At 53.0% G+C, this 20,531-nt stretch overlaps 1 protein-coding gene across 1 annotated transcript in view; it reads right to left on the bottom strand.

The window, feature by feature from the left end:
* otog (otogelin) overlaps nucleotides 1-19,551 on the bottom strand; it is a 108,153-nt gene extending 88,602 nt beyond the window's left edge. The window contains exons 1-12 of the mRNA XM_031900650.1: nucleotides 19,446-19,551; nucleotides 19,169-19,323; nucleotides 15,881-16,002; nucleotides 13,854-14,059; nucleotides 13,575-13,708; nucleotides 10,378-10,484; nucleotides 9,396-9,505; nucleotides 9,087-9,212; nucleotides 6,500-6,608; nucleotides 6,102-6,148; nucleotides 4,396-4,541; nucleotides 314-446 (exon numbers count right to left, since the gene is read on the bottom strand). Coding sequence (XP_031756510.1) covers nucleotides 314-446; nucleotides 4,396-4,541; nucleotides 6,102-6,148; nucleotides 6,500-6,608; nucleotides 9,087-9,212; nucleotides 9,396-9,505; nucleotides 10,378-10,484; nucleotides 13,575-13,708; nucleotides 13,854-14,059; nucleotides 15,881-16,002; nucleotides 19,169-19,323; nucleotides 19,446-19,551 — 1,501 coding nt within the window. The remainder of the gene's footprint in view (nucleotides 1-313; nucleotides 447-4,395; nucleotides 4,542-6,101; nucleotides 6,149-6,499; nucleotides 6,609-9,086; nucleotides 9,213-9,395; nucleotides 9,506-10,377; nucleotides 10,485-13,574; nucleotides 13,709-13,853; nucleotides 14,060-15,880; nucleotides 16,003-19,168; nucleotides 19,324-19,445) is intronic.
* Between the last annotated feature and the right edge of the window lie 980 nt (nucleotides 19,552-20,531).

The following is a 20,531-nucleotide window of genomic DNA, read 5'->3' as shown; positions in this document are numbered from 1 at the left end:
GTGAGTGTGAGAGAGTGTGAGTGAATGTGTGAGTGTGGGAGTGAGTGTGAGTGAATGTGTGAGTGTGGGAGTGAGTGTGAGTGAGTGTGTAAGTGAGTGTGAGTGAATGTGTGAGTGTGGGAGTGAGTGTGAGTGAGTGTGTAAGTGAGTGTGAGTGTGAGTGTGGGAGTGAGTGTGGGAGTGAGTGTGTGAGTGTTCCCCACAGCGGCCATGATACACACATAATACTCACAGATTGAATTAAAGGGGGGACACACCCTACAATAGGATGAAGGAGATAATACTGAAAGTGAGATTTGGCAGAAGAGCTTACCATCTGTATAGGGCAGGCTGACTTTATACTGATCAAACACCAACACGTCCCCCGAGCGAGTCACAGTCACCTGCTTCTTGGGGTCCTGATACAGAATTATATTCACTGACTGGATACACGAGCCGTCCTGGTTCTGAGAAAGAACATGATCCAAATGGGAAACTTTACCCTCTCCGAGCCCAGAATCTCATATGCACTCTAATGGGGCGCCATCTGTACCCCCATACTGTACTGTCTGTGCAAAGCACTATGGCACCCCCTACCCATATGTATAAATACAAATATACAGAGAGGGAATGTTCTGGGCACACAATAAGCTGTACCCCCATACTGTACTGTCTAAGGGAAACACTATGGCACCCCCTACCCATATGTATAAATACAAATATACAGAGAAGGAATGTTCTGGGCACACAATAAGCTCCACCCCCATACTGTACTGTCTAAGGGAAACACTATGGCACCTCCTACCCATATGTATAAATACAAATATACAGAGAGGGAATGTTCTGGGCACACAATAAGCTCCACCCCCATACTGTACTGTCTAAGGGAAACACTATGGCACCTCCTACCCATATGTATAAATACAAATATACAGAGAGGGAATGTTCTGGGCACACAATAAGCTCCACCCCCATACTGTACTGTCTAAGGGAAACACTATGGCACCTCCTACCCATATGTATAAATACAAATATACAGAGAAGGAATGTTCTGGGCACACAATAAGCTGTACCCCCATACTGTACTGTCTAAGGGAAACACTATGGCACCCCCTACCCATATGTATAAATACAAATATACAGAGAGGGAATGTTCTGGGCACACAATAAGCTGTACCCCCATACTGTACTGTCTAAGGGAAACACTATGGCACCCCCTACCCATATGTATAAATAAAAATATACAGAGAGGGAATGTTCTGGGCACACAATAAGCTGTACCCCCATACTGTACTGTCTAAGGGAAACACTATGGCACCTCCTACCCATATGTATAAATACAAATATACAGAGAGGGAATGTTCTGGGCACACAATAAGCTGTACCCCCATACTGTACTGTCTAAGGGAAACACTATGGCACCCCCTACCCATATGTATAAATACAAATATACAGAGAGGGAATGTTCTGGGCACACAATAAGCTGTACCCCCATACTGTACTGTCTAAGGGAAACACTATGGCACCTCCTACCCATATGTATAAATACAAATATACAGAGAAGGAATGTTCTGGGCACACAATAAGCTGTACCCCCATACTGTACTGTCTAAGGGAAACACTATGGCACCTCCTACCCATGATATTGGGCACTTTGTGGCCTTAGGAATCCCAAGTTGCCGCGCCAGAGACGGTTGGAGCAGAGACCCCCCCCGGCCCAGGTTGGCAGTCAGTGGGCATTGATTACATAGGGCTGGCACGGAGGCGCCGGTGGCTATTGGCTGGTTCCCGTAGCCTATGGCCCAGGGGCAGACACAATTGCTTGTGAACAGGAGAAACTGGAGACGACAATAATTCTCTGTTCCCATGAATCGATCCATTCAGGCCCCGGGGGCAATTTCAGCAGGTGCCCCCCCCCTCCCCAGACAGAAATATAATAAATTCCCATATTGAGAAGATCCGAGGGCAGAACAAAGGGCCGCGGGGGACACCCGACACCCTGACGGGGTTAATCCCCTCTGATTCGCACAATTTCACCTCATTCCGAGGCCACTTACCCCCCGATGAGAGTTAGTGTCACCGGGCGGCTCAGTCACATGACTGGGGCTATTGTGATGGGGTTTATTCATCTCATCCCAGTACAACTGGGCACAGCGCTGGCACCAAAGGCTTTCCCTCCTTAAAGGGGCAGATCACCTTTTACTAAGTTATAGAATGTACAACTTTGCAATTGGTCGTCATGATTTATTTTTAATAGTTATTGAATTATTTATTATTCCTTTTCTTTCTATTTAGCCCCTCTTCTATATTCCAGTCTCTCATTCACACCACTGCCTTGTTGCTAAGGTAAACAAGACCCTAGCAACCAGACAGCTGCCGAAATAACAAACTGAAGAGCTGCTGAACAAAAAGCTAAATAACGGAAAAACCACAAACAATAAAAAATGAAGACCAATTGCAAATTGTCTCAGAATAGCAAATGTCTACATCAGGGGGTCCTCAAACTTTTCAAGCAAGGACTATAGGAATATAGGACTATAGTCCCCCCTCCCCGCTCCGCCCTCCAGCTTCCCACTAAGTCCTCCCTCTTCCAGCTCCTCCCTCCCACTCCCCTCTGAGTCCTCCCACTCCCAGCTCCTCCCCCCCACTCTCTGCTGAGTCCTCCTTCCCCAAGCTCCTCCCTCCCACTCTTCGCTGAATCCTCCCTCTCCCAGCTCCTCTCTCCCACTCTTCGCTGAGTCCTCCCTCTCCCAGCTCCTCCCTCCCACTGCCCGCTGAGTCCTCCTTCCCCAAGCTCCTCCCTCCCACTCTTCGCTGAATCCTCCCTCTCCCAGCTCCTCCCTCCCACTCTTCGCTGAGTCCTCCCTCTCCCAGCTCCTCCCTCCCACTGCCCGCTGAGTCCTCCCTCTCCCAGCTCCTCCCTCCCACTGCCCCCGAGTCCTCCCACTCCCCGCTAAGTCCTCCCTCTCCAAGCTCCTCCCTCCCACTCCCCATTGAGTCCTCCCTCTCCAAGCTCCTCCCTCCCACTCCCCGCTGAGTTCTCCCTCTCCCAGCTCCTCCCTCCCACTCCCGCTGAGTCCTCCCTCTCCCAGCTCCTCCCTCCCACTCCCGCTGAGTCCTCCCTCTCCAGCTCCTCCCTCCCACTCCCCGCTGAGTCCTCCCTCTCCAAGCTCCTCCCTCCCACTCCCCGTTGAGTCCTCCCTCTCCAACTCCTCCCTCCCACTCCCCGCTGAGTTCTCCCTCTCCCAGGCTCCTCCCTCCCACTCCCCGCTGAGTTCTCCCTCTCCCAGCTCCTCCCTCCCACTCCCCGCTGAGTTCTCCCTCTCCCAGCTCCTCCCTCCCACTCCCCGCTGAGTCCTCCCTCTCCCAGCTCCTCCCTCCCACAGCCCGCTGAGTCCTCCCTCTCCCAGCTCCTCCCTCCCACTGCCCCCGAGTCCTCCCACTCCCCGCTAAGTCCTCCCTCTCCAAGCTCCTCCCTCCCACTCCCCGTTGAGTCCTCCCTCTCCAAGCTCCTCCCTCCCACTCCCCGCTGAGTTCTCCCTCTCCCAGCTCCTCCCTCCCACTCCCCGCTGAGTCCTCCCTCTCCCAGCTCCTCCCTCCCACTGCCTGCTGAAGTCCTCCCTCTCCCAGCTCCTCCCTCCCACTGCCCCCCGAGTCCTCCCACTCCCCGCTAAGTCCTCCCTCTCCAAGCTCCTCCCTCCCACTCCCCGTTGAGTCCTCCCTCTCCAAGCTCCTCCCTCCCACTCCTCGCTGAGTTCTCCCTCTCCCAGCTCCTCCCTCCCACTCCCCGCTGAGTCCTCCCTCTCCCAGCTCCTCCCCCCCACTCCCCGCTGAGTCCTCCCTCTCCCAGCTCCTCCCTCCCACTCCCCGTTGAGTCCTCCCTCTCCAAGCTCCTCCCTCCCACTCCCCGTTGAGTCCTCCCTCTCCAAGCTCCTCCCTCCCACTCCCCGCTGAGTCCTCCCTCTCCCAGCTCCTCCCTCCCACTCCCCGCTGAGTCCTCCCTCTCCCAGCTCCTCCCTCCCACTCCCCGCTGAGTCCTCCCTCTCCAAGCTCCTCCCTCCCACTCCCCGCTGAGTCCTTTCTCTCCGTTGCCAGGGGTGAGGACGCAGTGGGGGTCGGGTAAATTACTCTGGGGGGGGGGGGTTGGATCCGGCCCGCGGGCCGTAGTTTGAGGATCCCTGGTCTAAATCATATAAAAAGTGCATTTCAAGGTGAACAACCCATTTAAACTCTCCTGTGCTGTTATGTCCCCCAAAGCATTACGCTGTACCCCACAAAGCCATCAGACTGTTTCAGTAGAGTTGGAGGAATTGGGGGGCCAGAGGGCGGTGACAACGTTTCTGCCTTTTGCCCCAATATAAGCGCCAGTTTGTCCCACCCTTCGGCTCAGACAGTGAGGGGAGTTGCCCCACTTACCTGCCCACACGGGGCATTCTGCAGGGTGACAGTAAATGTTCCGGAGCTGAGACTCTTCGCCAGAATGTACTGGCACGGCGCCTGGAACGTGTATTTTCGGCCGTCAAATGTCATTATGTGGAAATCTCCGGTGACGGAACATTCCGCTGGAACCAAAAGTAATGAACTTACTGTTCCCTTTATACAAGATGGGGCTCCCTGCTCCTTTATTGTTACTCCCCAAACCAAAGAGGGGGGCCCATCGTTACTATTGGGGGGTCAGTGACACGGGGGGGGTCAGTCTGTAGTACAGAGAGATTACAGGGGGGTCAGTAACACGGGGGGGTCAGTCTGTAGTACAGAGAGATTACAGGGGGGTCAGTAACACGGGGGGGTCAGTCTGTAGTACAGAGAGATTACAGGGGGGTCAGTAACACGGGGGGGTCAGTGACACGGGGGGGTCAGTAACACGGGGGGTCAGTGAAACGGGGGGGTCAGTCTGTAGTACAGAGAGATTACAGGGGGGTCAGTAACACGGGGGGGTCAGTGACACGGGGGGGTCAGTAACACGGGGGGGTCAGTGAAACGGGGGGGTCAGTCTGTAGTACAGAGAGATTACAGGGGGGTCAGTAACACAGGGGGGTCAGTGACACGGGGGGTCAGTCTGTAGTACAGAGAGATTACAGGGGGGTCAGTGACACGGGGGGGTTGGCCCCTGTGATTAAAGGATAGTAAATATCAGGGAGGGCAAGAGGCGCAATGGGCAGTAATGGGCAGTAATGGGCAGCAATGGGCAGCAATGGGCAGCAATGGGCAGCAATGGGCAGCAAGGGCAGTAATGGGCAGTAATGGGCAGCAATGGGCAGTAATGGGCAGTAATGGGCAGTAATGGGCAGTAATGGGTAGTAATGGGCAGTAATGGGCAGTAAGGGCAGTAATGGGCAGTAATGGGCAGTAATGGGCAGTAAGGGCAGTAATGGGCAGCAATGGGCAGCAATGGGCAGTAATGGGCAGCAATGGGCAGCAATGGGCAGTAATGGGCAGTAATGGGCAGGCAATGGGCAGTAATGGGCAGTAAGGGCAGTAATGAGCAGTAATGGGCAGTAAGGGCAGTAATGAGCAGTAATGGGCAGTAAGGGCAGTAATGGGCAGCAATGGGCAGTAATGGGCAGCAATGGGCAGCAATGGGCAGCAATGGGCAGCAATGGGCAGTAATGGGCAGTAATGGGCAGCAATGGGCAGCAATGGGCAGGAATGGGCAGTAAGGGCAGTAATGGGCAGTAATGGGCAGCAATGGGCAGCAATGGGCAGTAATGGGCAGTAATGGGCAGCAATGGGCAGCAATGGGCAGGAATGGGCAGTAAGGGCAGTAATGGGCAGCAATGGGCAGCAATGGGCAGCAATGGGCAGTAATGGGCAGCAATGGGCAGCAATGGGCAGCAATGGGCAGTAATGGGCAGTAAAGGGCAGCAATGAGCAGTAATGGGCAGCAATGGGCAGCAATGGGCAGAAATTGGCAGTAATGGGCAGTAAGGGCAGAAATGGGCAGCAATGGGCAGCAATGGGCAGTAAGGGCAGAAATGGGCAGTATTGGGCAGTAATGGGCAGTAATGGGCAGCAATGGGCAGTAATGGGCAGTAAGAGCAGAAATGGGCAGTAATGGGCAGTAATGGGCAGAAATGGGCACTAATGGGCAATAATAACAAGAACGGAACAACAGAACTTACCTGGGCAGGTGATGTTGGTGCAAATCCATTTCCCCCCAGTGCAAGTGCTGCAACACAAGGGGCAATAAAACAACATGAATTCAGTTTCCCCGTGACTCCAACTGCCAATGGGGGGGGATTAGAGAGGGCACAGGGTGGCGCAATCACTGGGCATAGAGTGGCGCAATCCCTGGGCACAGGGTGGCACAATCGCTGGGCACAGGGTGGTGCAATCCCTGGGCACAGGGTGGCACAATCCCTGGGCACAGAGTGGCACAATCGCTGGGCACAGGGTGGCACAATGGCTGGGCATAGGGTGGCACAATCGCAATTGTCAGTACCAAATAATCCCATTACATGGCTGCCCCCTCCCGTACAGAAACCTACCCCCTACCTCCACGCCCGAGGGTCCAACTCACCAGTTATTGCAGTCTTCCTGCACCGTTGAGCCAGAGTGGTGGGACGTCCCGTGGAAGTCACATGGGCACTCTGATGGGGGGACACACACCCCATTCTCATATATGAGACCTGTCGGAACAGATACACGGGGTATCAGCGGGATGTGAGCCCCACTATGGGTTCTCACAATAAACAGTTGGGGTAAATGAACCCTAAGGCCAGTGATCCCCAACATGTTGCTCCCCAACCCCTTGGATGTTGCTCTCAGTGCCCCCAAACCAGGGAGTTATTTTTGAATTCCTGACTTGGGGGCAAGTTTTGGTTGAATAAAAACAAGATTTCCTACCAAATAAAGCCCCCTGCAAGCTGATAGGGTGCATAGAGGCCCTTAATAGCCAATCACAGCCCTTATTAGGCTCCTTCATGAACTTTTATGGTGCTTGTGTTGCTCTTGAAGCCTTTCTACATCTGATTGTGGCTCCCGAGTAAGAAAGGTTGGGGATCCCTGCCCTACTGTCCCCATCTTGCCCTACTGTCCCCATCTTGCCCTACTGTCTCCATCTTGCCCTACTGTCCCCATCTTGCCCTACTGTCCCCATCTTGCCCTACTGTCCCCATCTTGCCCTACTATCTCCATCTTGCCCTACTGTCCCCATCTTGCCCTACTATCTCCATCTTGCCCTACTATCTCCATCTTGCCCTACTGTGCCCATCTTGCCCTACTGTCCCCATCTTGCCCTACTGTCTCCATCTTGCCCTACTGTCTCCATCTTGCCCTACTGTCCCCATCTTGCCCTACTGTCTCCATCTTGCCCTACTGTCCCCATCTTGCCCTACTGTCTCCATCTTGTCCTACTGTCTCCATCTTGTCCTACTGTCTCCATCTTGCCCTACTGTCCCCATCTTGTCCTACTGTCTCCATCTTGTTCTACTGTCCCCATCTTGCCCTACTGTCCCCATCTTGCCCTACTGTCTCCATCTTGCCCTACTGTCTCCATCTTGCCCTACTGTCCCCATCTTGCCCTACTGTCTCCATCTTGCCCTACTGTCCCCATCTTGCCCTACTGTCTCCATCTTGCCCTACTGTCTCCATCTTGCCCTACTGTCCCCATCTTGCCCTACTGTCTCCATCTTGCCCTACTGTCTCCATCTTGCCCTACTGTCCCCATCTTGCCCTACTGTCTCCATCTTGCCCTACTGTCCCCATCTTGCCCTACTGTCTCCATCTTGCCCTACTGTCCCCATCTTGCCCCTACTGTCCCCATCTTGCCCTACTGTCCCCATCTTGCCCTACTGTCTCCATCTTGCCCTACTGTCTCCATCTTGCCCTACTGTCCCCATCTTGCCCTACTGTCTCCATCTTGCCCTACTGTCCCATCTTGCCCTACTGTCCCCATCTTGTCCTACTGTCCCCATCTTGCCCTACTGTCTCCATCTTGCCCTACTGTCCCCATCTTGCCCTACTGTCTCCATCTTGCCCTACTGTCCCCATCTTGCCCTACTGTCTCCATCTTGCTACTGCCCATCTTGCCCTACTGTCCCCATCTTGCCCTACTGTCCCCATCTTGCCCTACTGTCCCCATCTTGCCCTACTGTCCCCATCTTGCCCCTACTGTCCCCATCTTGCCCTACTGTCTCCATCTTGCCTACTGTCCCATCTTGCCCTACTGTCCCGCCATCTTGCCCTACTGTCTCCATCTTACCCTACTGTCCCCATCTTGCCCTACTGTCTCCATCTTGCCCTACTGTCCCCATCTTGCCCTACTGTCTCCATCTTGCCCTGCTGTCCCCATCTTACCCTGCTGTCCCCATCTTGCTCTGCTGTCTCCATCTTGCCCTACTGTCTCCATCTTGTCCTACTGTCCCCATCTTACCCTACTGTCCCCATCTTGCTCTACTGTCTCCATCTTGCCCTGCTGTCCCCATCTTACCCTACTGTCCCCATCTTGCTCTACTGTCTCCATCTTGCCCTACTGTCTCCATCTTGTCCTACTGTCTCCATCTTGCCCTACTGTCTCCATCTTGCCCTACTGTCCCCATCTTGTCCTACTGTCCCCATCTTGCCCTACTGTCTCCATCTTGTCCTACTGTCCCCATCTTGCCCTACTGTCTCCATCTTACCCTACTGTCCCCATCTTGCCCTACTGTCTCCATCTTGCCCTACTGTCCCCATCTTGCCCTACTGTCTCCATCTTGCCCTACTGTCCCCATCTTGCCCTACTGTCTCCATCTTACCCTACTGTCCCCATCTTGCCCTACTGTCTCCATCTTACCCTACTGTCCCCATCTTGCCCTACTGTCTCCATCTTGCCCTGCTGTCCCCATCTTACCCTACTGTCCCCATCTTGCTCTACTGTCTCCATCTTGTCCTACTGTCCCCATCTTGTCCTACTGTCCCCATCTTGCCCTACTGTCCCCATCTTGCCCTACTGTCTCCATCTTGCCCTACTGTCTCCATCTTGCCCTACTGTCTCCATCTTGCCCTACTGTCTCCATCTTGCCCTACTGCAGTGATCCCCACCATGGGCTTGTGAGCAACATGTTGTAATATAGGGGAATACAACCCCTTACTGGCCAGTATATATATATATATTAGAGGGCAGATACCCCGGGGGCAGTAGCAGCCGTCCACGCAGGAGATCTCGCTGTCGATACACGGCTTCCTTTGCTGGCAGGACGTGGGGCAGCAGTCGATACACTCGTTATAGACCAAGTCGTTATCGCACTGGATCTCTGGGAAGAAAAGAGAGGAACACGGCGTTGGGCCCCATTCTCTGGGCTCAGGGAAACGCAGCCTTGTTAGTTACCCCTGACCCTAAAGGCCCCTGGGGCAGGCACAATCCCCTCCCTTTTTTAGCATCACAATGGGTCCTTTCCCCCCAATACCCGGTCAGTGCCCCCCTGCGCCCCACGTACCACACTGCTTGTATGCGGCCCTCCAGCCATGGAGTGGGTGCCCGGCCTGGGCGCAGGCGCGTGCGTATTCAGTCAGTGCCCGACACCACGTGGCCGTGTCACTCCCGGACCTGATGGAGCAACCACAAATGGATCTGATATAGCAACTCCCGGCCCAACTCCCACCTAACTCCCGGCCCAACTCCCACCCAACTCCGGCCCAACTCCAGGCCCAACTCCCGGCCCAACTCCCACCCAACTCCCGGCCCAACTCCCGGCCCAACTCCCTCCCAACTCCCGACCCAACTCCCGACCCAACTCCCTCCCAACTCCCTCCCAACTCCCGGCCCAACTCCCTCCCAACTCCCGACCCAACTCCCGGCCCAACTCCCGGCCCAACTCCCGGCCCAACTCCCTCCCAACTCCCGACCCAACTCCCGGCCCAACTCCCGGCCCAACTCCCGGCCCAACTCCCTCCCAACTCCCTCCCAACTCCCGGCCCAACTCCCTCCCAACTCCCTCCCAACTCCCGGCCCAACTCCCTCCCAACTCCCGGCCCAACTCCCGACCCAACTCCCGGCCCAACTCCGGCCCAACTCCCGTCCCAACTCCCGGACCAACTCCCGGCCCAACTCCCGGCCCAACTCCCGGGCCAACTCCCGGGCCAACTCCCGACCCAACTCCCGACCCAACTCCCGGCCCAACTCCCGGCCCAACTCCCGGGCCAACTCCCGACCCAACTCCCGACCCAACTCCCGGGCCAACTCTCGGCCCAACTCCCGACCCAACTCCCGGCCCAACTCCCGGCCCAACTCCCGGCCCAACTCCCGACCCAACTCCCGGCCCAACTCCGGCCCAACTCCCGACCCAACTCCGGCCCAACTCCCGGGCCAACTCCCGGCCCAACTCCTGGCCCAACTCCCGGCCCATATAGAAGTCCCTGTTGCAATGGGACGGTGTGACCGAGCGTGTGTTCCCAGAGGAGACCCCACGCCCCACTTACAGGCACAAGTCGTTGGCACAGGCGGCCATGAAGGGGAAAGGACTGACGGACTCGTGGCAGCTCTGGAACGGGGGCTGCAGGATGGAGCTGCACAGGGAATGCCCCGTCTGGAAAACAACAAAGTACCATGAATTTGTGCAAAGAGGCAGATAAACCTGTTATTACCCCCCCCCCCCCATTAACCATTTATCTCTCACTCACCGGCAGTAAGTTCCCAAGTTCCAATGACACTAATAAAGGTTCTGCCCAAGTGTATTTAAAGCCCAGTGGGAGGGGCACAAACTGCTCAACATTGTCCCCCCCCCACCCCCCCACCCCATCCAAAGTGATTGGGAATCGTCATCACGTGCTGTGTGTTGTCAGGGGAGAGAAGTTTGCCCCTCAGTGTGTGTAACTACCCAGGGCCCATAGCAACAATTCCCATTAAAGGGGAACTAAACCCTGCGGCACCGCGCGGCTCAACCCATCGTTACTACAAATCCCAGAAATGATACCGGCGAAATGATCCCATTGGCTCAGAGACACAGGTGTATCAGGGACACAGGTACATATAAACTAATACAGCCCTATTATATACACATTACCCTCTCTGGCCTTTAGTTCGGCATTTAAATATAGTTTTTACAACACAATAGACTTCCTAACATTGCTACAGGTCTATCAGCATAGAAACCAATCAAAAAGATCATTGTTACAATCTATAAGCAAATTACTTTACTATTTACACTAAGCTGAGAGTTACAGCACAACCAGAACACAATACAAAGCGAGGGCTTGCTGAGCAGCCTGGGGGTTCCATACAGACTGGGGGTTCCATACAGACTGGGGGTGCCATACAGACTGGGGGTGCCATACAGACTGGGGGTGCCATACAGCCTGGGGGTGCCATACAGACGGGGGGTGCCATACAGCCTGGGGGTGCCATACAGACCGGGGGTGCCATACAGACCGGGGGTGCCATACAGACCGGGGGTGCCATACAGACCGGGGGTGCCATACAGACCGGGGGTGCCATACAGACCGGGGGTTCCATACAGACTGGGGGTGCCGTGCAGACTGGGGGTGCCGTGCAGCCTGGGGGTGCCATACAGACTGGGGGTGCCATACAGCCTGGGGGTGCCATACAGACGGGGGGTGCCATATAGACTGGGGGTGCCATACAGCCTGGGGGTGCCATACAGACTGGGGGTGCCATACAGCCTGGGGGTGCCATACAGCCTGGGGGTGCCATACAGACTGGGGGTGCCATACAGCCTGGGGGTGCCATACAGACTGGGGGTGCCATACAGACTGGGGGTGCCATACAGACTGGGGGCGCCATACAGACGGGGGGTGCCATACAGCCTGGGGGTGCCATACAGCCTGGGGGTGCCATACAGACTGGGGGTGCCATACAGCCTGGGGGTGCCATACAGATGGGGGGTGCCATATAGACTGGGGGTGCCATACAGCCTGGGGGTGCCATACAGACTGGGGGTACCATGCAGACTGGGGGTGCCATACAGACTGGGGGTGCCATACAGCCTGGGGGCGCCATACAGACTGGGGGTTCCATACAGCCTGGGGGCTCCATACAGACTGGGGGTGCCATACAGACTGGGGGTGCCATACAGACATATCATGTTGTTCTGCCTATACACCTACTGGCACAGTTTGGCCTCTCCCCGTGTGTAATGCACACACACCCCCATGCAACTGCTTCATAAACACTGTGACAGAAGTGATTGGTTTGTATCCCCACAACTAAAGCCAATAATGCTCTGTACATTGGGGAGACCATAAGGTGCATATATCACTATATTATATACAGAGAGACCTTTGTAATGGGGGAATGTATTCCCGGGGGGGCTGTTTGTATCAGCAAAGTGACTGGGACTTTAGCCACAGTTTGTGTCTCTGTATAATAACCAGTCAGTGCAGGAATCTCCATTGACTTTGCTTTGGGCACAATAAGTTGTGTTATTTGTTATGTTTGTCCCCTATGTGGGAGGGGCATATGGTGCTGTCACTCTATGGTATATAAGTGATAGAATCAGCCTATATTTATGTTTAATTAAGAATATAATGTATATAAATAATGGGCTGAATTCAGTGTCTGTAAGTTCTGCCGGTGTTTCTATCCTGTGTAACAAGGGGGAAAGAAAAGTCACCCAATAAGGATTCAGCTAAAGTCTCTCCCCAAGCTCAAAGTGCCAAGCTCATTTACTGCCCAAGCCCAGGGATTGAGAAGCCTAATTAAAGTAATGATTTATGCTTTCAAATTTGTCCACCAGGGGCCGCCATCTTGTTACTTTGTTAGACCCTCTTTTGTAAGATTTAGGGCACGCACATGCTCAGTGGGCTCTGGGCTGCTGTCGGGAGGCGGAGCTTAGGGAATATAGTAAAATATCAAACAGCACCAGTCAGGTAATATCTGCCATAGAAGCTGATTAATAATAAGAACCATAATACGCAGCCTGCACTGGTTCCCATGTTGCCCTGTAATGTAATGTGGGTTTTAGAGTTTTTGTTTAATGAAACATTTCCCCGCCCCCCAGAGCCAGTGGCTGCATTAATATGCAAAAGAATCCTCCAATGAGAATCCCAGCTGATGTGAGTAAATCCGGCTCCCTGTTCTCTGTTCCTGCAATTGGAGTTGGGAGCAATAAGCACAGTTTCCCAGCACTGAACAAGTCTGTCCCTTTATCCCCATGTCTGATTCCTGTGCCATATAATGACGGGAAAATGCCATCATTATCTCTATATGTAAGATAAGATCAAAATGGCTGATATAGTGCTCACATTGGTGAATTCTCTTGTGTATATCATTTTTTCTTCAACCTCTATAGAGAACTAGGTGGAATCTAAAAATGAATCCATAAACGATCCCATTGGCTCAGAGACACAGGTGCATCATGGGTACAGGTTTACAACAGACCCCCAAATATTCCCATATCCCCATCCCCCCAAATATTAGTTAGGAAAGTAATTGCAGCTTTTGCAGGAACAGAGAACAGGGAGCCGGATTTATTGGGCAATATTGCTTTAAGAATCCAACCCTGATGTTGCTGGACTACAGCTCCCAGCATGCCTCACCCTTCATTATATGTTACATTATTCTGGGATTTGTAGTCCGACAACAGCTGAGTAACGTTGGGTTGAGCCGCAGTTTGTTCATGTCGGGGTTCCATGCCCGGTATAAAAGCCCCCGGATTCACCTGTTTGGCCTCCTGGCTCTGCCCGGCACAGGGGGGCACATTTGGGGGGGGCACCGATCCGGCTTCAGGGACTTCATAGGGTGCATTTTCCCTCCAGCTATTCACAAACTCCTCAATGTTCTCCGTGACTTTCCCTGGGGTGAAACACATGGTTAATAGGGGGGCCCTGAGTCTGGGGTCCCCCCCCCCCCCGTGGTTGGTTGGGCGGGGCCCCAGGAGAACGTTGGATACATTTCCATAGAAAGTTCCAGGAACATGTCATGTGACTATAGGACTCACCGTAACTCGTGACCAGATCGTCCTGCTGAACCCCATTATTATTCCCACAAAGTCCGTGGGTTTTACCCAGGAAATCGGGGCTCATTCTGATGTACAAACCGGAGCTGCCGTCCCAGGCCAACGTAAATACGTTCAACTGCCGGATAATCACGTACGCGGAGATTCTCTGTATTCTCACGGAGCCCACGGAGTATGGCAGCTCCACCCTGAGGGGAAACCCACCCATACACAACTATAACTATATATTGGGGAGTTGTATCAGGAGTCAGAACCAGCAGTGCAGGGAAGGGAAAGGGACAGACACAGTGACAGTTACACATAACTATAAACCCAGTGAGAATGAGGAATGAATGGGTATTGGGGAGTTGTATCAGGAGTCGGAACCAGCAGTGCAGGGAAGGGAAAGGGACAGGCACAGTGACAGTTACACATAACTATAAACCCAGTGAGAATGAGGAATGAATGGGTATTGGGGAGTTGTATCAGGAGTCAGAACCAGCAGTGCAGGGAAGGGAAAGGGACAGTGACAGTTACACATAACTATAAACCCAGTGAGAATGAGGGATGAATGGATATTGGGGAGTTGTATCAGGAGTCAGAACCAGCAGTGCAGGGAAGGGAAAGGGACAGACACAGTGACAGTTACACATAACTATAAACCCAGTGAGAATGAGGGATGAATGGATATTGGGGAGTTGTATCAGGAGTCAGAACCAGCAGTGCAGGGAAGGGAAAGGGACAGGCACAGTGACAGTTACACATAACTATAAACCCAGTGAGAATGAGGAATGAATGGATATTGGGGAGTTGTATCAGGAGTCAGAACCAGCAGTGCAGGGAAGGGAAAGGCAGCACAGTGACAGTTCACACATAACTAAAACCCAGTGAGAATGAGGAATGAATGGATATTGGGGAGTTGTATCAGGAGTCAGAACCAGCAGTGCAGGGAAGGGAAAGGGACAGACAGTGGACAGTTACACATAACTATAACCCAGTGAGAATGAGGAATGAATGGATATTGGGGAGTTGTATCAGGAGTCAGAACCAGCAGTGCAGGGAAGGGAAAGGGACAGACACAGTGACAGTTACACATAACTATAAACCCAGTGAGAATGAGGATGAATGGATATTGGGGAGTTGTATCAGGAGTCAGAACCAGCAGTGCAGGAAGGGAAGGGACAGGCACCAGTGACAGTTACACATAACCTATAAACCCCAGTGAGAATGAGGGATGAATGGATATTGGGAGTTGCTATCAGGAGTCAGAACAGCGTGGCAGGGAAGGGAAAGGCGACAGGCACAGTGGACAGTTACACATAACTATAAACCCAGTGAGAATGAGGGGAATGGAATGGATATTGGGGGAGTTCGTATAGGAGTCCAGAACCAGCAGTGCAGGGAAGGGAAAGGGACATAGGGACTAGTGACAGTTACACCATAACTATAAACCCAGTGAGAATGAGGGATGAATGGGTATTGGGGAGTTGTATCAGGAGTCAGAACCAGCAGTGCAGGGAAGGGAAAGGGACAGACACAGTGACAGTTACACATAACTATAAACCCAGTGAGAATGAGGAATGAATGGATATTGGGGAGTTGTATCAGGAGTCAGAACCAGCAGTGCAGGGAAGGGAAAGGGACAGACACAGTTACACATAACTATAAACCCAGTGAGAATGAGGAATGAATGGATATTGGGGAGTTGTATCAGGAGTCAGAACCAGCAGTGCAGGGAAGGGAAAGGGACAGACACAGTGACAGTTACACATAACTATAAACCCAGTGAGAATGAGGGATGAATAGATATTGGGGAGTTGTATCAGGAGTCAGAACCAGCAGTGCAGGGAAGGGAAAGGGACAGACACAGTGAGAGTTACAGTTTAAGCGCTGGTAGAACAGGGAGCCAATCAGAGGCAGCGTTTGGCTCGGGATCAGGACGCACAATCCCAGACACAATCGACACGATTATTTTCACGTTGGGAACACGAGGCCTTTCAGTTGCCGACAGGGGGAACAAGATAAGGTACCTGTGTCGGTTATGGAGAACCTCCTGTTTCTGTAACTTTATCTCTCCGTCTCCGGCAAAGTAGAGGCTGAAGGAGCGCGGGCAGGGGTAGGGGGCAGCCTGGCACTGCCCGTCGTTATGGAGCTGGAATAAAGGGCAAATATCAGCAACTCTTCCCTCCCAACGCCAGTGTGTCCCCTTGTGTAACTGGGGGAGAGAGTCCCCTTATCTGTACTGCCCCCCATTATATGCACCCCCACTCACCCTCACACTCACTCACTCACTCACACTCACTCACACTCACTCACTCACACTCACTCACACTCACTCACACTCACTCACACTCACTCACTCACACTCACTCACACTCACTCACTCAGCCAGTCTGTGTGTCAGTCAGTACCATCAGTGATAGTGCCCCCCGCTGGGGAGGATAGTCAGGCTGTGCTGCTGGGGCAACAAGCAGGGGTAACTGTGATAATACCCCCTCCCTGGGAGGATAGTCCGGCTGTGCTGGGGCAACAAGCAGGGGTAACTGTGATAATACCCCCTCCCTGGGAGGATAGTCAGGCTGTGCTGGGGCAACAAGCAGGGGTAACTGTGATAATACCCCCTCCCTGGGAGGATAGTCAGGCTGTGCTGGGGCAACAAGCAGGGGTAACTGTGATAATACCCCCTCCCTGGGAGGATAGTCTGCCTGTGCTGCTGGGGCAACAAGCAGGGGTAACTGTGATAAAACCCCCTCCCTGGGAGGATAGTCTGCCTGTGCTGCTGGGGCAACAAGCAGGGGTAACTGTGATAATACCCCCTCCCTGGGAGGATAGTCTGGCTGTGCTGGGGCAACAAGCAGGGGTAACTGTGATAATACCCCCTCCCTGGGAGGATAGTCTGGCTGTGCTGGGGCAACAAGCAGGGGTAACTGTGATAATACCCCCTCCCTGGGAGGATAGTCAGGTTGTGCTGGGGCAACAAGCAGGGGTAACTGTGATAATACCCCCTCTCTGGGAGGATAGTCAGGCTGTGCTGGGGCAACAAGCAGGGGTAACTGTGATAATACCCCCTCCCTGGGAGGATAGTCAGGCTGTGCTGGGGCAACAAGCAGGGGTAACTGTGATAATACCCCCTCCCTGGGAGGATAGTCAGGCTGTGCTGGGGCAACAACCAGGGGTATCTGTTTGCACAGCTGGTAATCTGATGAGTTAAATATTATTTGAAGGGAAACTAAACCCAACCGTAAAGCTGCCCCCCTGCCCCCCCGCCCCCCCAGTTCTCTATAGAAGCTGATAATAAACCTAATTACACATGGAAACCAATTCCCCAATGAGAATTCTACTTCATTATAGATGCAGGAGAAGTGACCAATGAGAATGCTGATTCCCTGTGTCAGGCCCCTTGCTGGTACCTTACATATAGAGATAATGATGCCATTTTCCCGTCATTATATGGCACAGGAATCAGACATGGGGATAAAGGGACAGACTTGTTCAGTGCTGGGAAACTGTGCTTATTGCTCCCAACTCCAATTGCAGGAACAGAGAACAGGGAGCCGGATTTACTCACATCAGCTGGGATTCTCATTGGGGGATTCTTTTGCATTTTAATGGGGAAAGTTTTATTGGGCAATATTGCTTTAAGAATACAACCCTGATGTTGCTGGACTACAGCTCCCAGCATGCCTCACCCTTCATTATATGTTACATTATTCTGGGATTTGTAGTCCGGCAACAGCTGAGTAACGTTGGGTTGAGCCGCGCTGTGCCACAGGGTTTAGTTTCCCTTTAATGTTCTTACTGGGGATCCATTGAAGCCAGGATTGGGCTTTAGCCAAATCGTAGGACTTTTTGCCGGATTGGGTTTGGGCTGAAGGTTCTCTCTCAGTCAGAACAGAAGGGATGATGGGAAATAACAAAGATCTAATATCTAGATTATAATTGCTCCGTTTATCTGTGATTAAGTCTAATCAGGAGGGGAAACTATTTCCCCAGAACTCATACAGGATCCTCTTCCTGTCTCTCGGTGACCTTAGATGGGACCTTACAGAGAAGAATGGGGCTGTAACTGATGGAGGGCAGGATGGAAGTTGCCCCCTTGCCAAGATCATGTCCAACATGAGACCCTACAAGGAATCTTGATCTGTATTTATTTGGGACTGAGGATCCTGTATGAGTTCTGGGGAAATAGTTTCCCCTCCTGATTAGACTTAATCACAGATAAACGGAGCAATTATAATCTAGATATTAGATCTTTGTTATTTCCCATCATCCCTTCTGTTCTGACTGAGAGAGAACCTTCAGCCCAAACCCAATCCGACAAAAAGTGCTACGATTTGGCTAAAGCCCAAACCTGGCTTCAATGGATCCCCAGTAAGAACATCTTACAAAGGTGAGTGGGAGTTGGGGCAGATTATCTGTAGGATGGGGGGGGTCGCTCCCCTTGCCAAAGGCATGTCTCTTGGTGACCTTAGATGGGACCTTACAAAGGTGAGTGGGAGTTGGGGCAGATTATCTGTAGGATGGGGGGGGTCGCTCCCCTTGCCAAAGGCATGTCTCTTGGTGACCTTAGATGGGACCTTACAAAGGTGAGTGGGAGTTGGGGCAGATTATCTGTAGGATGGGGGGGGTCGCTCCCCTTGCCAAAGGTATGTCTCTTGGTGACCTTAGATGGGACCTTACAAAGGTGAGTGGGAGTTGGGGCAGATTATCTGTAGGATGGGGGGGGGGGGGTCGCTCCCCTTGCCAAAGGCATGTCTCTTGGTGACCTTAGATGGGACCTTACAAAGGTGAGTGGGAGTTGGGGCAGATTATCTGTAGGATGGGGGGGGGGGGGTCGCCTCCCCTTGCCAAAGGCATGTCTCTTGGTGACCTTAGATGGGACCTTACAAAGGTGAGTGGGAGTTGGGGCAGATTATCTGTAGGATGGGGGGGGGGGGGTCGCTCCCCTTGCCAAAGGCATGTCTCTTGGTGACCTTAGATGGGACCTTACAAAGGTGAGTGGGAGTTGGGGCAGATTATCTGTAGGATGGGGGGGGGGGTCGCTCCCCTTGCCAAAGGCATGTCTCTTGGTGACCTTAGATGGGACCTTACAAAGGTGAGTGGGAGTTGGGGCAGATTATCTGTAGGATGGGGGGGGGGGTCGCTCCCCTTGCCAAAGGCATGTCTCTTGGTGACCTTAGATGGGACCTTTCTGGATGAAGCGAGAGTCACATTTGTGAGCCAAGAGTCAGTGGTGTCTCCAAAGGAAATGAGTCCCAGTTACTATATGGTAGAACCCTTATATTACACAAACCCAATAGAACATTCTGGTTTCTCACCTGTATGGCAAAGCTCTGCTGGTCCGGCTCATTTTGCCGTAAGAGGTCGTATGTGAATTTTCCAGAGAAGAAGTAATAGACTCCATCGAAGGTCTCGTAGTGGTACTGACCCCACGTGCGACATATACTGTCTCTCTCGGCCCCCGTGTTATACACTGTCACACAAGGGAAGGGAGGTAAGTACCGGGGTTAGAGGGCACAGAAGTGTGAATAGAACCAGTACTAGAACCAGTACTAGAACCAGTACTAGAACCAGTACTAGAACCAGTACACCTACCTATCTGGCACCGAGACCCAGACGCGTTATATCTGCTGCACTCGCAGAACTTCTTCTGGACACATTCCCCTCCATTGTAGCATGGGAGAGTTATCTCTTGCCCCATTACTCACTGTACTGCCCCCAATACTCACTGTTACTGTCCCCCCTCACTGTTACTGCCCAACCATACTCACTGTTACTGCCCCCATACTCACGGCTCACTGCCCCCCATTACTCACTGTACTGCCCCCCATACTCCACTGTTAACATTTTCACTGTTTACTGCCCCCCATACTCACTGTTACTGCCCCCCATTACTGCCCCCCACTTACTGCCCCCCATATCACTGTTTACTGTCCCCCCATACTCACTGTTACTGCCCCCCATACTCACTGTTACTGCCCCCCCCAATCACTGTTACTGCCCCCCCACTGCCCCCCATACTCACTGTTACTGTCCCATACTCACTGCCCCCCCATACTCACTGTTACTGTTTACTGCCCCCCATACTCACTGTTTCTGCCCCCCATACTCACTGTTACTGCCCCCCATACTCACTGTTACTGCCCCCATACTCACTTGTTACTGCCCCCCACTATTACTCACTGTTACTGCCCCCCATACACTCACTGTTACTGCCCCCCATACTCACTGTTACTGCCCCCCCATACTCACTGTTACTGCCCCCCATACTCACTGTTACTGCCCCCCATACTCACTGTTACTCCCCCATACTGTCATACTCTTTTACTGCCCCCCATTTACTCACTGTTACTGCCCCCATACTCACTGCCCCCCCATACTCACTGTTACTGCCCCCCCCATACTCACTGTTACTGCCCCCCCATACTCACTGTTACTGCCCCCCCATACTCACTGTCACTGCCCCCCATACTCACTGTCACTCCCCCATACTACTGTTACTGCCCCCCATACTCACTGTTACTGCCCCCCAGACTCACTGTTACTGCCCCCCAACTCACTGTCACTGCCCCCCATACTCACTGTTACTGCCCCCATACTCACTGTTTTACTGCCCCCCCATTACTCACTGGTTACTGCCCCCCAACTCACTGTTACTGCCCCCCCCATACTCCACTGTTA

The sequence above is a fragment of the Xenopus tropicalis genome, chromosome 4, assembly GCF_000004195.4.
Source record: "Xenopus tropicalis strain Nigerian chromosome 4, UCB_Xtro_10.0, whole genome shotgun sequence".
Taxonomy (NCBI): domain Eukaryota; kingdom Metazoa; phylum Chordata; class Amphibia; order Anura; family Pipidae; genus Xenopus; species Xenopus tropicalis.
Note: the sequence above shows the minus strand (reverse complement) of the source record. Positions and strands in the feature narration are given on the sequence as shown.